Source organism: Oncorhynchus masou, chromosome 26 (assembly GCF_036934945.1).
Source record: "Oncorhynchus masou masou isolate Uvic2021 chromosome 26, UVic_Omas_1.1, whole genome shotgun sequence".
NCBI classification, from domain to species: Eukaryota; Metazoa; Chordata; class Actinopteri; order Salmoniformes; family Salmonidae; genus Oncorhynchus; species Oncorhynchus masou.
The window spans coordinates 7,183,978-7,200,458 of NC_088237.1; the positions used below are offsets into that span (position 1 = coordinate 7,183,978).

Sequence of the window (16,481 nt, forward strand, 5' to 3'; positions counted from 1 at the left end):
ATACATTCATATGCATATGTTAGTATAATCAAATCCCATTGAGACTGTCAATAAATCATTTGATTTGGTTTACTTATGTATATCAGGTGTGTACCTATTAGATATGTATGAGGAACTTACATGTGGACAATTAGACACTTTTTAAAGTAGATGGTGTAGAAGAAAATAAACAAGTATTTCTGGCTGTCAGTTTTTGGCATATAGGACAGGATGGTTAAATAAACGTAATACAAAATGAGGTATGATACACCTGACTTCCTTGAATAAATTGGATGACTTTGAATACCAAAGTGTCTATATTAGCAAGTGATGGTTCTTTCATGTATTTCCTTTATTCTTAAAATATTTCATGATAAAAAAAGTGTCTCATGTAAATGATTCTAAAACTTTTCCCACAATGCCTCCCTTCTTCGCGTGTCATCATCATCTTCGTCTCTCAGGACTGGAGGTCAGCATTGTGCGACAGACACAAAAGCACAAAGAAATAAACTAGACATTATAGAGAAATGAGTAAGTAATCCACGCCTTTTACAATGCAATACCGCAGCAATCAGCAGGATCCAAAGGCTGCTCATTGACTAAAGTGACAAAATCTCTGTCTGTGATGAGTTCAATTTTTGATAGATAGTGACTCTCAGGCCTGAAATTCAATCAGTTGCATTGAGGGTTCAGTCAGATTGTTTATGCTGTGTCAGAGTTGTTAACCACATTAAAACCGTACACTGCAAGACACTCTCACAGGCATCTGTAAAACATGACCATTAAATATTTAAACATAACTCAAGAGCATTTTTTTCTTCTTTTATCTGTGATTGATAGTTTGGGAGATTAGAGGTGTGAGAGGGGAGAAGCTTACTTGTCATGAGAACAGAAAGAGAGCAGGACAAACCAGCGTTAGAGAGCTTGTTTTTCACGTTCTATGGCTGCCATTTTGTGACCACGTTATTCATGTCGAATAAGGTTCTCTACAAAGGTACAACATATAAAACTGTTAAATATATACGTTTTAGGCCTTTCAAAATACATTTCATGAAATGTGTCTTTCCACCACCCGCCAGCCTCAAATCAGAAATGACAGATTCAATGTTCTCTTTTAGCCTCAATAATGATCAGTCGTTTTGCTCTTTTACCGTTTTTACCAACCATGCTTATTCCAATGTGTCCCAATTTGTAGCTTTTGAAAAATGCAAATCAGATTTTTCTTTAATACATAGATGTATGTTTACCTATATCTCCAGTTTCAAAATACAGTGGTGGGTTTAGTCAGAGAAAAAAAACGTCCGCAAAGTTTTTAAAGGTAACTCCTTTGATTGTATTCGTGTCCCACTAGACTCTATAGTCTATGTTCAGAATGACATAAAGCCCAACATCTACAGCTATGAGGGCAGTCGTCGTTGTGTCGCGAGAAAAAACAAGTATCCATTTCTCTTTCCTAATCTGGTCCATCTCGTCTTACAATAAACTGTTCTTTTTTTCCTCTTTGGTCTATAAAAATATGGAGAGCGCCAAAGGTGTACTCCAGCAGAAGGCCTATTCACAGCAGAGCACAGGGCGAGCAGTGAGCATGTCATCTGGTCCAGTCTGGTCCATAGTCTGGATAAATCCAGTCCATCGTTTGGTCCAGTCCATAGTCTGCCGCTAGATCAGACACATCAGAACGCCTTGGGCCAGGTTTACAATAATCCTGTTCTTTGGAATACGTCTCTCTGTCCCATTGCAGTCTAACAGAAGCAGGTATGGTTGAAGTAAGTGGGAGTCCTCTGTCCACTGAACAGACAGTAGCTGAACAGTGCAAGTAGTCGATCTCAATGGCTCCATAGATACCACTCGCTGCCTCTCTGGACAAGGCGCTGACGGAAACCGGACCTCCACGGCACTAGAGGGTTCTGCTCATTTACAAAGCAGACGGACGCTAATAGAAGGGGGCAGACGGGACATGTTGATCCAATGACAGACAGTGGGTTATCTACAGCAGATGGTGATTGGTTGGTCGGAGCCGCAGAGGGGTGGAGCCAGGAGTCAGGGCACAGGAAAAATGAAAAAGCTTCTCCAGAGTCAAAGATGAGACCTCGCTCTCGACTTCAAGTGCCCTCAAACACTCCAGTATTGGCTGCCGTTGACTGTGTTTAAGAGACCTGCAGATCAATGAGAACACAAGTTCTGTCAGAGTACAGGATAATCAATGCAAGCTAATCACAGACAATCCTTAGACAATGCTAAGTTGCTAAAACTTCAAAACATGCTAAATAAATCAATGCTTGTGGTAGAAGTTGCCCAGGCCATAACCACAGACAGATCTAGGTTTAGATTAACGAATGCCAAATCTCAATGTTGACATTGAAGGGGGTGAAGAATACCTTGGACTCGTTATTAGGGTCCACAGCTACCTACTCCGCAATGACTGTCCCTAAATGAACGTTGTATATTTTACTCCCATTACTTTCGCTCCCATTATTCCCATAATAGATACTGTATGTGGAACTTATTCAAACGTCTACAGCTCTGAAATGAAGTTATGAAGAAATTGGACAGTCCCATACTAATCATTGTCAACAGCAGTATGTTCTGGGATTCAAATATTGTGAATTCTGCTGGGGCATTAAACCATAGCAACAAAACAAGTCTCACAGTGCAGAACTGTAAAACAATTAATCAGCCTCACAGAAGAAATCTGGAGAGAGAAAAAAAAGTATAGTTGGTCGGCACGCCATCTGGCCTATGTGTGGTCTCCAGCCAACTTGATAAAGGCATTGATGCTTTCCAAGATTGCCGGGGCTGCTTAATTTATAACAATGAACTCTTGACAATTACACAGAGTGCAAATTGCCATGAAAGGGGGCAGGTGAAATCCGGGGATAAAAACAACAGGAATGGAGCAATCAGCAACTAAATGAACCTGTGTCATTTAATAGGATAATGTCACAGTGTAGTGTACTCAGAGGAGAAGGTATGGAGGGAATGACCCAAGAGTATCCGGGCTAAGAAGAGGGACATGTCTCCCACTAATACGCCCAGTGCAGCACCAGCCAACCTGGCAATTAAGCGCCATTAGAGGTTTTGTACTGTTGCCGCGTCATTATGGCAGTGACAGTCACGCTGCCCTCTAGTGGTAAAATAAAGTTTACACTGAGACTGAATTACAGTAACAGAGTGCATGGAATAGACAACAAAAGTGGTGTGTGACATGGAAATGAAGCATTCATTTGTTTGTTTGTTGGTTCATTCATTTGTTAGCTTGTTCGTTCTTTCGTTAATTAATTAATCCATCCATTCATTCAACATAGGCTAATGGAGAAAACATGGTACAGTAGTGGCAGTGGTGTGTCTGTGATATCTCAGGAGAATTTGAATGCAAATGACTTTAAGTAGACTGCAGGCAGTGAGACTCTGTCTGTGTTGGTTTCCCTTTCCCTCCACTCCCACTACAATTTCTCTCTCACACTGGCCATGGTAAAATATAATACTGTAAATCTTGCACACAAATTCTATAAAAATGGAAACTGGCTATTAATGTATAGCATGATTATTGAATAGGTTTACATAGAAAATATGTAATTTCTTAATCTTATACTGGGTAAAGGGAAAGGGGTGATACCTAGTCAGTAGGACAACTGAATTCCTTCAACTGAAATGTGTCTTCCACATTTAACACAACTCCTCTGAATCAGAGTACTGTATCTCCAGTAACAGATTTCTGATGCTTAGGAGAAAACTAAAAGCAATCCTGCTGGCCCCCAAAAAATATTCTGCTTTAGCCGCACAACTTTCAGGGTGACACAAAACAAGAGCATCAATGAGATGTCACGTTATTGACAATAGCACAAGCATTTTCACGGCACAAAGGTTTTTAGGACGCGACAGAACTTCGGGTAAATTCAAATGGCGTGAACTACTGTGCTGCTACAGGGACATAGAACAAATCAATCAATAGCAATCAGTATTCTCCTGAATAAGAAAATCAACTTACGGTAATAAGATATGGCTTGAGGCCATCTCTCTCTCTCTCTCTCTCTCTCTCTCTGTCTCTCTCTCTCTCTCTCTCTCTCTCTCTGTCTCTCTCTCTCTCTCTCTCTCTGTCTCTCTCTCTGTCTCTGTCTCTCTCTCTCTGTCTCTCTCTCTCTCTCTCTCTGTCTCTCTCTCTCTCTGTCTCTCTCTCTCTCTCTCTCTGTCTCTCTCTCTCTCTGTCTCTCTCTCTCTGTCTCTCTCTCTCTCTCTCTAATAGTAATAAAGGGATAATATGATTTAGATTGATAAGTGACAGAGCGTGTAACTAGGCCTATATTAAAGTGTCTGAGGAAGATGTGATCAAATGATTGAGGTGAGGTACTGTAGGCTAGACACGTTAGTATGATTTAGATTGATAACAGAGAAAGTAGGACTAGTAGAATCAGTGCATGAGGAAGATGTGATCAAATGCTACCAGGGCTGATTGGGGATCTTTATGTTAGACGTGTGTGTTTGATATTCCCCAGACACTCCCCATGTTCTCTCAGGAGAAGAAAGTTCAAAGCTATCGGTGCTGTTATCTTAATCAGCTCTTTCATATTACATTTCCTCTACACATCAAATAAACTAACGCTGTTTTAAGCCCAGTGTAAATACACATCACACAGTGTACAGCACATTAGGTCACCAGAGATCAAAATGTCTGTTTGTGTACAGTATGTTCACTTTAATTCCACCATGACCAACTTTGGGAAATGTTGTTTTAGGGTACATATTTTAAATATAAAAGGTACAATCATCACACTTTCACTCTCAAAAAAGGGGTACATTGTTTTCATTACTTTCCTGCATGCTCTAATGCAGATGGATGAAAAAAGGTTTTTAATATCTGTCTTTTTCCATGTACATGCATTGATTGATTCATCTTGTGCTACACAACGATAAATAACATGTATTTTTCTAAACTAAACCAATACGTTTGTTTAATTTTTTGCATTTGTTACTGAAATGGTTGCTCAAGTTTAAAATGGCTTGCAGTGCATTCAGAAAGTATTCATAGCCTTTGACCTTTTCTGCATTTTGTTGTTTCACAAACTGAGTTTAAAATGGATTCAATTGTCACTGGCCTACACACAATACCCCATAATGTCAAAGTGGTATTAAGTTTTTGGAAATTCTTACAAATGTATTAATGAAAATATGAATTTGAGTCAGTAAGTATTCAACCTCTTTGTATTCGACTTCTTTGTTTTGGCAATCCAAAATATGTTCAGGGGTAAAAGTGTGCGTAACAAGTAATACTAATTTGCATGGATTCACTCTGTGTGCAATAATAGCACTTAACATGATTTTTGAATGACTGCCTCATCTCTGTACCCCACACATACAATAATCTGTTAGGTCACTCAGTCAAGCAGTGAATTTAAAACACAGATTCAACCACAAAGACTAGGGAGGTTTTCCAATGCCTCGCAAAGAAGAGCTCCTATTGGTAAATGGCTAAAAATGAAGAAAGAAAAACAGACAGTCCTTCTAAACTCAGTTGCCAGAGAGGAAGGAAACCGATCAGGAATTTCAGCATAGGGACAATGGTGACTTTAAAAAAGTTATAGAGTGTAATGGTTGTGTTAGGAGAAAACTGAGGATGGGATCAACACTAATTACGTAACTGACAGAGTGGAAAGATGAAAGACGGTAGAGAATTAAAAAATTCCAAAACATGCATCCTGTTTGTAAAAAGGCACGCAAAGGTGCTTCTACAAAGTTTTGACTCAGGGGTGTGAATACTTATGTAAATGAGATATTTCTGCATTTCATTATCAATACATTTGCAAAAAAAATTTAAAAACATATTTTTACTTTGTCATTATGGGGTATTGTGCGTAGATGGGTGAGTGGAAAAAAATGATTTAATACATTTTGAATTCAGGCTGTAAAACAACAAAATGTGAAATAAGTCAAGGGCCGTGAATACTTTCTGAAGGCACTGTAGGTAGTCTCCTCACACTGTTTCTAACCCTGACTGTCATTATGAATGCAGGTTGCAGATGAATAAAAATTCAAACTTGGATATCCTAATGTTGGCTGGATTCCAATAGGAATTACAAATCACTTTGCAAGCCAGCATAATGTGACTTGAAGGTAGGATTGCAAAATTCTTGTACATTTCCTAGGTTTTCCAGAAAATTCCTGGGAAAAAAAAGGAAATCCCTCAACTATGATTTTGGAATATGAATCTTGGAACTTCGCAAACTTACTTGCAAGGTCTGATGTGGACAGTAATATATGAGTTTCAGGCCACTGTGTTAGGGTAAAGGTAGGTCTCAAAATAAGGCCTTATGAGACATGTAATGTATTAATTTTAATGATAATATACACCGAAGAACTCATTTCCTGAAAGCCACAGGAATGAAAACAAACTAATTCAACAACCACGTCTCTGTCACTAACAAATACAGTCATGGATGGCAACTCTAATCTAAAAGTACAAAGGAGGGTACCACTCCAATCACAAATGGTTGTTCTACTTTAGGAACAAATCTAAACCTTTATACCTGAGTGTAGGTCGCATAGTAAGTATTTCTGCTATTCTATACAGTATCATCTCACTCACCACCTAATTGTTTATGTCTTTAAGGGTTTTCAGCCCACGTAACTACAATTAGTCTGAACCTAGACATACAGTACTATCTGAGATACATATAGGATGGCTGAATCAACAGAGTAAACATAAAGAAAACATAAACCGAGACTATCGACTGTACAGTTTGTACTTTATAGATAACATTGTGAAAAAGCACCGTCTTGCTTTACAACGGGCTTCATTCATTTTCATGACAAGATGAGTAAGATTTACTCAGAGACGTGTCTGTTTCACCAAGACATACTGGCAGTATCTAGACCATTGTATATGGTTCTGGCCGTATACTGTGTGTGTGTGTGTGCGCGCGTGTGTGTTTGTGTGTGTGTGTGTGTGTGTGTGTGTGTGTGTGTGTGTGTGTGTGTGTGTGTGTGTGTGTGTGTGTGTGTGGTGTCTCGTTCATTCCTCTGTGTGGATACAAGGCTCGGGGTGTAACAATTTAAAAACAACATATAAGACATGTCAATATAATGGTACAGAACTCAATGGCTCTTCCTAATGCTATACACATATATATATATATATCCCATTTAGCAGACGCTTTTGTCCAAAGCGACTTACAAGTCGGCTGGGGCCACTACTTTTGCATATGGGTGGCCCCAGTGGGAATAGAACCCACGACGCTTGGCGTTGCAAGCGCCATGCTCTACCGACTGAGCCACACAGGACCCACAGGACCCACATGGATTTTTTGTTGTTGCAAAACGGACTCTGGGGGCCCTTGAGCTCAAGGCGTGCAGTTTCTACACTTCCATAGAAATCGAATTGCAACACTAATATGTAATATTATATTATTACCAGTGTATCTTAGTGCACACTTGTCAACATCATGCTGCAATACTATTATTCTGCCAGAATCATAAAAATAACATTTGTTAGGTTAGATGTTTGTTTTCCCGTTATGCTTTGATGCTGATTCCTGTGTTGATGGATTCATTCTGTACCTCTGTGGATAATGCCCACCGTGGTTTAGAGTTGGTTGTGTAGGTTGTTCATGTCTGTAGTAATGGACCAGTGGTGGTGGTGGTGGTTGGTGGTATGGTCTGAGGCTGTCTGTCATGGTCATCAATGCTCTACTCCGCCATGGTACTGTCAGCGGAATGGAGGACCCACAGGGACTCCAGTCACGTCATAGAGCCTGGAGGGAAATTACAGAGGGGAGGGAGAAAGGGAGGAGGGAAGGAGTCATTTAGTAGTTTTCAAACCAGAGTGTTAACACAATTGACCAAAATAATTAGAGCAATATGCCCCACAGGTCAAAAGCCTACTGTGCAGCTTCCGTAAAGAAGAATACGGTAACAAAACAATCTATGTGAGATCTCTCTACAAGTCTTCCAAACCATAAAATACTTTTCAAAATGAAGGTGATGTGTGTGTGCGTGAGAGTATGTGCCTCTTTCTAGCTAATGGTTTGAAGCGTGCACGGCTCCTCCATGCAGTCTCGGACTAGGGAGGGAGGCATGGCGGTGGTGGCTAAAGGTTTGCAGCGTGCTCGGCTCCTCCATGCAGTCTCGGACTAGGGAGGGAGGCATGGCGGTGGTGGCTAATGGTTTGCAGCGTGCACGGCTCCTCCATGCAGTCTCGGACTAGGGAGGGAGGCATGGCGGTGGTGGCTAATGGTTTGCAGCGTGCACGGCTCCTCCATGCAGTCTCGGACTAGGGAGGGAGGCATGGCGGTGGTGGCTAATGGTTTGCAGCGTGCACGGCTCCTCCATGCAGTCTCGGACTAGGGAGGGAGGCATGGCGGTGGTGGCTAATGGTTTGCAGCGTGCACGGCTCCTCCATGCAGTCTCGGACTAGGGAGGGAGGCATGGCGGTGGTGGCTAATGGTTTGCAGCGTGCACGGCTCCTCCATGCAGTCTCGGACTAGGGAGGGAGGCATGGCGGTGGTGGCTAATGGTTTGCAGCGTGCACGGCTCCTCCATGCAGTCTCGGACTAGGGAGGGAGGCATGGCGGTGGTGGCTAATGGTTTGCAGCGTGCACGGCTCCTTCATGCAGTCTCGGACTAGGGAGGGAGGCATGGCGGTGGTGGCTAATGGTTTGCAGCGGCTGAGCCTGTTTGCATGGCAGCCGGAGCATCTGTCCTCTCTGCAGTGATTCTGTTAAAGCCTCAACTGGATGTGTCCTGCACGGCATGCCAGCCATGTGTGTGTGTGTTCTGTCGTACCAGCCGGGCCCAAAGGGATCAATTACACAGCAAGGCAAGGCAGGCCGTATCGTATCAAACCCTGCACTACCAGCACCACACCGCCGGGAATCCTTACAGTATACACAGCCTGCAGTTCTATACAGCCTCTAATGAGTTAGCTAGGACTGGGACTGCGGATGATCCAAATCCAAGGGATGCGTTACACACTCTGTTCAACACAGTCATACAGTAGAAATACACTCTTCGAAAAAAGAGAACACGTTTTTTTTTCCCTAAGAGGGTAGTGTGTGCGAATATAAACCAAAAAATGTATTCCCATTCAAAATTATATTTTCCCTAACCTCTAAACCTGAACCTAATCATAACCCTTAACCTCACCTTAACCCCAAAATGCTACCTAACTCCTAAATCTAACCCCTAACCCTGATTCTAATTCTAACCCTCATTGTAACCCTAACTCCTAAGCCTAAAAAATATATTTTCCTTGTGAGGTCCGGCGAAATGTCACAACTGTTTTCCTTATTTACTACTACTACTACACACACACACACACACGCACACACACGCACACACACACACGCACACACACGCACACACACGCACACACACACACACACACACACACACACACACACACACACACACACACACACACACACACACACACACACACACACACACACACACACACACACACACACACACACACAAGAAGAACACTAAGAGGTAACACCCCCAGACTGTGGGATCAGGCCTCCCGAGTGGTGCAGCGGTCTAAGACACTGCGTCACAGTGCTTGAGGCATCACAACAGATCCGGGTTCGATCTTGGGCTGGCCGCAACTGGGAGACCCATGAGTCGGCGCACAATTGGCCCAGCATTGAGCAGTGTGTCAAGAAGCAGTGTGGCTTGGCAGGGTTGTGTTTCGGAGGATGCATGGCTCTCGATCTTTGCCTCTTCGGAGTCCGGACAGGAGTAACAGCAATGGGACAAGACTGTAACTACCAATTAGATATCATGTAATTGGGGTAAAAAAAAAACACTGTGGGATCATCCTTTCCTCACAATTTTCTCAGTCTTAACACACTGAGTCCTTCACTTCCTTGATTAGCAACCTCTCCACACCACGTCTGCTGCTGTGAAACAGCCCTGATTACAGTGTGGTGCATAATCACAGGCTTTCTCTCAGTGGATGCCACCGACACCACTCTCTATTATGTAGTTAAATACCCCAATCAGGAGCGAGCTAATGGATTCACTGATTAAATTCATCAACTGCCACTTAAGAGGCTACCCCTCTATGCATGGTACAATCAGTGTGTGTGTGTGTGTGTGTGTGTGTTTTAGTTTATTAGGATCCGCATTAGCTAATGCACATGCAGCAGCTACTCTTCCTGGGGTCCACACACAATGCACTGTGGCAGTTATAGACGTGTGTGTGTGTGTGTGTGTGTGTGTGTGTGTGTGTGTGTGTGTGTGTGTGTGTGTGTGTGTGTGTGTGTGTGTGTGTGTGTGTGTGTGTGTGTGTGTGTGTGTGTGTGTGTGTGTTAAATCGTTTTCACTGAATCAGAAGGTTCAATTGAGACAAGCCTCATTCTCAATTTTTTGACTCAATGTTTGTTCTAAATGAAAATTAAAGTCTGAACAAATCTTTGAGGAATTAGTTGGATAACAAGTGAATGTTTTGGTAAAGCTTTGAGGGATAGCTTTTAGCTGAGGAAGTGTAAACATTGATGCACATGGCTTGGATATACTGTATACTGCTTTGTTGTATTCACCTCAAGAACCACTGCATGGTGTTCTCAAATAAGATTTCTGCCAGGAGAATTTATCACTTCCTGCCAAGATGAAATGTTCTCTTGAAAACCTCAGCCTTCTCACAAAGGTAAAAGGGTCCAGAACCATGAAAGACAATGGCCACTACCTGATGTGCTCCAATTTGAAAAAATTATATCTGTCAGACTGATGGGTTCAAGCTTTTTCTTACCTCTTCTTGTCTCTCTCTCTCTCTCTCTTCTTGTCTCTCTCTCTCTCTCTCTTCCTTTACCTTCTCATAAACTCCTTTGAATTGTTTATCCTATTAAATTGTCAAGAAATATTGTCAGATATAACCTAAGGTGATTCTTCTCTCCCTTGAACTTATTTTACCCAGCATGCATTTGTTCCCTGTGATGAGAAAGAGTGAAGCAGTTCTCTCTGTTTTATCTGCCAGCACAATGGAGGAGACAATGATGAGAGAGAGAGAGAGAGAGAGCAATAAGCAATTTAGCTTAAAGAAATTTAGCTGAAAGAAGGTATCAAGGATGACTGCTGAAACTAATATTATATCACCATCAGAGAGATGTCTCTGAAATGCAGTTAACCATGTTAAACATTCGTGTTTATCTCTGCTGCCGTGTGTGAGAAATACACATTTAAATCCTCTGTGGGGGTATTGGGGTAGGTACAGTACTTAGTGATTGCTAAATTGGACTTTCATTGCATCATGAATAGGTAGGTCTTATGGTTAAAAACAACATTGAAAATCAGGTGTCTATGTTAAACAGTTTTGTTATATTTCAGACTTCTGTGACTCTATATATGCCATAATACAGATTTCTTATTTTTTTAAGCCCATAACCATGTGTGCGAGGTGTATACTTCTGTGTCAAAGTAGATTTGTTTAAGACTACCAATAATCACTCTGTGTGACCCTGATTTAGTCCACTGATGGACAAGTTACTTTACCCTACATTTACATGAAGAGGGGCAGAGTCTGGGAGAGAGTGATTGGCATAGCCATTTTGTTCTATTTTTCTATGCTCTGCAGATGACAAACTGCTCTGCAGATGACAAACTGAACTGGAATTTCGGATTAACCATCAACATCCACACACACTGTGAAGCACAAAAAGCCTCTTGGCCTCAGAAAGGATCAGAATAGGCCACCAGTATCAAACCAAACAAAAATGATGCATCAATGAGATGGTGGGATTTGAAGAAAAGTCATAGATTTTGGAATTGAATGGAATTGAGTCACTATGTACTGTAAGCTTGGTCAAAAGCCCCAGTGCCTTGTCTGTCCATGTTCACAACCAGCACCTCGGAAAGTGACTGTACATGTCACAGACAGACAGACTGTACATGTCACAGACTGTACATGTCACAGGCAGGCAGGCAGGCAGGCAGGCAGGCAGGCAGGCAGGCGTATAGCTCGGGAATTCTCTGTGTGTTAATGTCTACAGTCTACAATGCTATAAGATGTTTGTGGGGCTCAACTTGCGATATAGGGTAAGAGAGAGACTCGATAATGAACTGAATCAATTGGATTTAACTCTTTGAAAATGATACACGGATATGAGTCACGGCATTGGCGTGACTCGGCACATCTCTTCAGGAGAAGGAGTAAACAAGTTAGACTCAGCTGATGATTTAAATATGACAGATTAATTAATGATGAGGCCTACGCTGGTCAGAGTTCACGAAGGGTGGGTGGGGAGGCAAATTGGGGAGAGAGAGACAGCTGCGTAACAAATGTGCCCAAATGAACAGTATTAAATTACCAATGAGTGGAGGCAGGATAGTGTTTGTGACACGGGGAGAGAGGGAAGCGACGGTGGGTGTGTGCACTGTAAAACTTTTGCCGGTATATTTACAGCATTAAACTGTCAGCAGACATGCCAGCTATTTTACTGTAACTGCATGGGATTGGTGCAAGCAGGTTGGCTGCTAGGTAATGTTTTTTCATATCACAGCATATCAAATATATACAGTATGTATACACTACAGTTCAAAAGTTTGGGGTAACTTAGAAATGTAATTGCTTTTGGAAATAAAACACATTTTTTTTGTCCATTAAAATGACCTCAAATTTATCAGAAATACAGTGTTGACATTGTTAATGTTGTAAATGACTATTGTAGCTGGAAAAGGCTGATTTTTTTAAATGGAATATCCACATATGTAGGCAAACAGAGGCCCCTTATCAGCAACCATCACTCCTGTGTTCAAATGGCACGTTGTGTTAGCTAATCCAAGTTTCTCATTTTAAAAGGCTAATTGATCATTAGAAAACTATTTTGCAATGATGTTAGCACAGTTGAAAATTGTTGTGCTGATTTTAAGAGGCAATAAAACTGGCCTTCTTTAGACTAGTTGAGTATCTGGAGCATCAGCATTTGTAGGTTCGATTATAGGCTCAAAATGGGGAGCAACAAAGACATTTCTTCTGAAACTCGTCTGTCTATTCTTGTTCTGAGAAATTAAGGCTAACTCATGCAAGAAATTGCCAAGAAACTGAAGATCTCATACGCTCTTCACAGAACAGAGCAAACTGGCCCTAACCAGAATAGAAAGAGGAGTGGGAGGCCCCGGTGCACAACTGAGCAAGAGTACAACTACATTAGAGTGTGTAGTTTAAGAAACAGATGCCTCACAAGTCCTCAACTGGGCGCTTCATCAAATAGTACCTGCAAAACACCAGTCTCAACATTAACAGTGAAGAGTACAGAATGCTTTTCTTTAAAAAACAAGGACATTTCTAAGTTGCCCCAAACATTTGAACGGTAGTGTATATACACTGTACATAAAATATGTATGAATAACTTACACTTCTAGAGGCCGTAACAAAGGCTTCCAAATTTGCAGTGTCTACAGAGCAAAACATAGCAAATACTAAACCATTGAAGGTTTGAGGCTTATTGACACTCCAATCTGTCCCCTACACACATTTTGTTGTTTGAAAGCTATTAACACATATTAGTTAAATTGGTACAGTACTCACACTCATTTGTGTACCAAAAGTAGCCTCTTAGAAGGCATGCCTCAAAATATGTTAATGACCCAAAAAAACAATACCATGCAACCACTTGAGGTCAAAAGGTTTTTTGTGATCAAGAAGTACAGTACACTGTAAACCCCTAGGCATTTTTAAGTCAAATATTTATAGTAGGTTGTAATCAAAGTCAATGAAATTACTACCAAAAGGTTTTTGTGGTACTGACTCAAAACTAAATGAGAATTCACACCAAATAAATGTTTTAAATATACAGTGCCTTGCGAAAGTATTCGGCCCCATTGAACTTTGCAACCTTTTGCCACATTTCAGGCTTCAAACATAAAGATATAAAACTGTATTTTTTAGTGAACAATCAACAACAAGTGGGACACAATCATGAAGTGGAACGACATTTATTGGATATTTCAAACTTTTTTAACAAATCAAAAACTGAAAAATTGGGCGTGCAAAATTATTCAGCCCCTTTACTTTCAGTGTAGCAAACTCTCTCCAGAAGTTCAGTGAGGATCTCTGAATGATCCAATGTTGACCTAAATGACTAATGATGATAAATACAATTCACCTGTGTGTAATCAAGTCTCCGTATAAATGCACCTGCACTGTGATAGTCTCAGAGGCCCGTTAAAAGCGCAGAGAGCATCATGAAAAACAAGGAACACACCTGAGCGGTATGACAGCTGTGCGGTCCAATTGGGTTTATTCTTGCGTACTATTGCTTGTACAGGTGAACGTGGTACCTTCATGCGTTTGAAAATTGCTCCCAATGATGAACCAGACTTGTGGAGGTCTACAATTCTTTTTCCGAGGTCTTTAAAAAAAATGTATTTCACCACTATTTAACCAGGTAAGCTAGGTGAGAATAAGTTCTCATTTACAACTGCGACCTGGCCAAGATAAAGCAATACAGTGCGACAATGGGCTAGCTGCAGCGATTGGTTAGCTGCTCAGATAGCTGATGTTTAAAGTAAGTGAGGGAAATATGTCTCCAGCTTCAATGATTTTTGCAATTCGTTCCAGTCATTGGCAGCAGAGAACTGGAAGGAAAGGCGGCCAAAGGAAGTGTTGGCTTTGGGGATGACCAGTAAGATATTCCTGCAAGAGTGCGTGATGGGTGGGTGTTGTTAATGTGACCAGTGAGCTGAGATAAGGCAGAGCTTTACCTAGCATAGACTTACAGATGACCTGAAGCCAGTGGGTCTGGCGATGAATATGTAGTGAGGGCCAGCCCACTAGAGCATACAGGTCACAGTGGTGGGTGGTATAAGGGGCTTTGGTGACAAACGGATGGCACTGTGATAGACTGCATCCAGTTTGCTGAGTAGAGTATTGGAAGCTATTTTGTAAATGACATCACCGAAGTCGAGGATCGGTAGGATAGTCCGTTTTACGAGGTGAAGGAGGCTTTGTTGCGAAATAAGAAGCCGATTCTAGATTTAATTTTGGATTGAAGATGTTTAATATGAGTCTGGAAGGAGAGTTTACAGTCTAGCCAGACACCTCGGTATTTGTAGTTGTCCACATATTCTAAATCAGAACCGTCCAGAGTAGTGATGGTAGTCGGACGGGCGGGTGCAGGCAGCGAACGGTTGAAAAGCATGCAATTGGTTTTACTAGCATTTAAGAATTGTTGGAGGCCACGGAAGGAGTGTTGTATGGCATTGAAGATCGTTTGGAGGTTAGTTAACACAGTGTCCAATGAAGGGCCAAATATATACAGAATGGTGTCTTCTGTGTAGAGGTGGATCACATGCAGCAAGAGCAAGAGGTGGATGAGGGAATCACATGTAGCAAGAGCAACATTGGTGATATATACAGAGAAAAGTGTCGGCCCGGGAATTGAACCCTGTGGTACCCCCATAGAGACTGCCAGAGGTCCAGACAACATGCCCTCCGATTTAACACACGACTCTGACTGAGAAGTACTTGGTGAACGAGGCGAGGCAGTCATTTGAGAAACCAAGCCTGTTGAGTCTGCCGATAAGAATACGAGTCAATGAAGACGGCTGCACTGTACTGTCTTTTAACGATGGAGGTTATGATATCGTTTAGTACCTTGAGCGTGGCTGAGGTGCACCCGTGACCAGCTCACACGGGCGATAAGGTGCGGTGGGATTTGAAATGGTCAGTGATTTATTTATTATTATTTATTTACCCCCTTTTTCTCCCCAATTTCATGCTATCCAATTGTTAGTAGTTACTGTCCTGTCTCATCGCTACAACTCCCGTACGGGCCCAGGAGAGACAAAGGTCGAGAGACTTGCATCCTCCGAAACACAACCCAACCAAGCTGCACTGCATCTTACCATAGTGCGCATCCAACCCGGAAGCCAGCCGCACCAATGTGTCAGAAGAAACACCGCTCACCAAGCAAGGATATCCCTACCGGCCAAACCCTCCCTAACCCGGACGACGCTAGGCCAATTGTGCGTGGCCCCATGGACCTCCCGGTCGCGGGCGGCTTCAACAGAGCCTGGGCTCGAATCCAGAGTCTCTGCAGTGCCTTAGACCACTGCGCCACCTGGGAGGCCAGAGATCTGTTTAGTAACTTGGCTTTTGAAGACTTTAGAAAGACAGGGCAGAATGGATATAGGTCCATAACAGTTTGGGACTAGAGTGTCTTGGCTGATTTCTTTTGATTTTCCTATGATATCAAGCAAAGAGGCACTGAGGTTGAAGGTAGGCCTTTAAATACATCCACAGGGACACCTCCAATTGACTCAAATGATGGCAATTAGCCTATCAGAAGCTTCTAAAGCCATGACATCATTTTCTGGAATTTTCCAAGTTGTGTAAAGGCACAGTCAACTTAGTGCATGTAAACTTCTGACCCACTGGAATTGTGATAAAAGTGAGTTATAAGTGAAATAATCGGTCTGTAAACAATTGTTGGAAAAATGACTTGTGTCATGCACAAAGCGGATGTCCTAACCGACTATAGTTTGTTAACAAGAAATTTGTGGAGTGGTTG

The 16,481-nt window shown here is 42.0% G+C and overlaps 1 protein-coding gene across 3 annotated transcripts in view; it reads right to left on the bottom strand.

The window, feature by feature from the left end:
• Positions 1-313: 313 nt before the first annotated feature.
• The window catches only part of LOC135514702 (chemokine-like protein TAFA-5), a 159,274-nt gene continuing 143,106 nt past the window's right edge, over positions 314-16,481 (bottom strand). For 2 of the 3 annotated variants that reach the window (XM_064938229.1, XM_064938231.1), the window contains exons 4-5: positions 7,531-7,724; positions 314-2,135 (exon numbers count right to left, since the gene is read on the bottom strand). In XM_064938229.1, coding sequence (XP_064794301.1) covers positions 7,716-7,724 — 9 coding nt within the window. In that variant the 3' untranslated portion in view covers positions 314-2,135; positions 7,531-7,715. The remainder of the gene's footprint in view (positions 2,136-7,530; positions 7,725-16,481) is intronic. The other variant, XM_064938230.1, reaches the window with a different exon arrangement.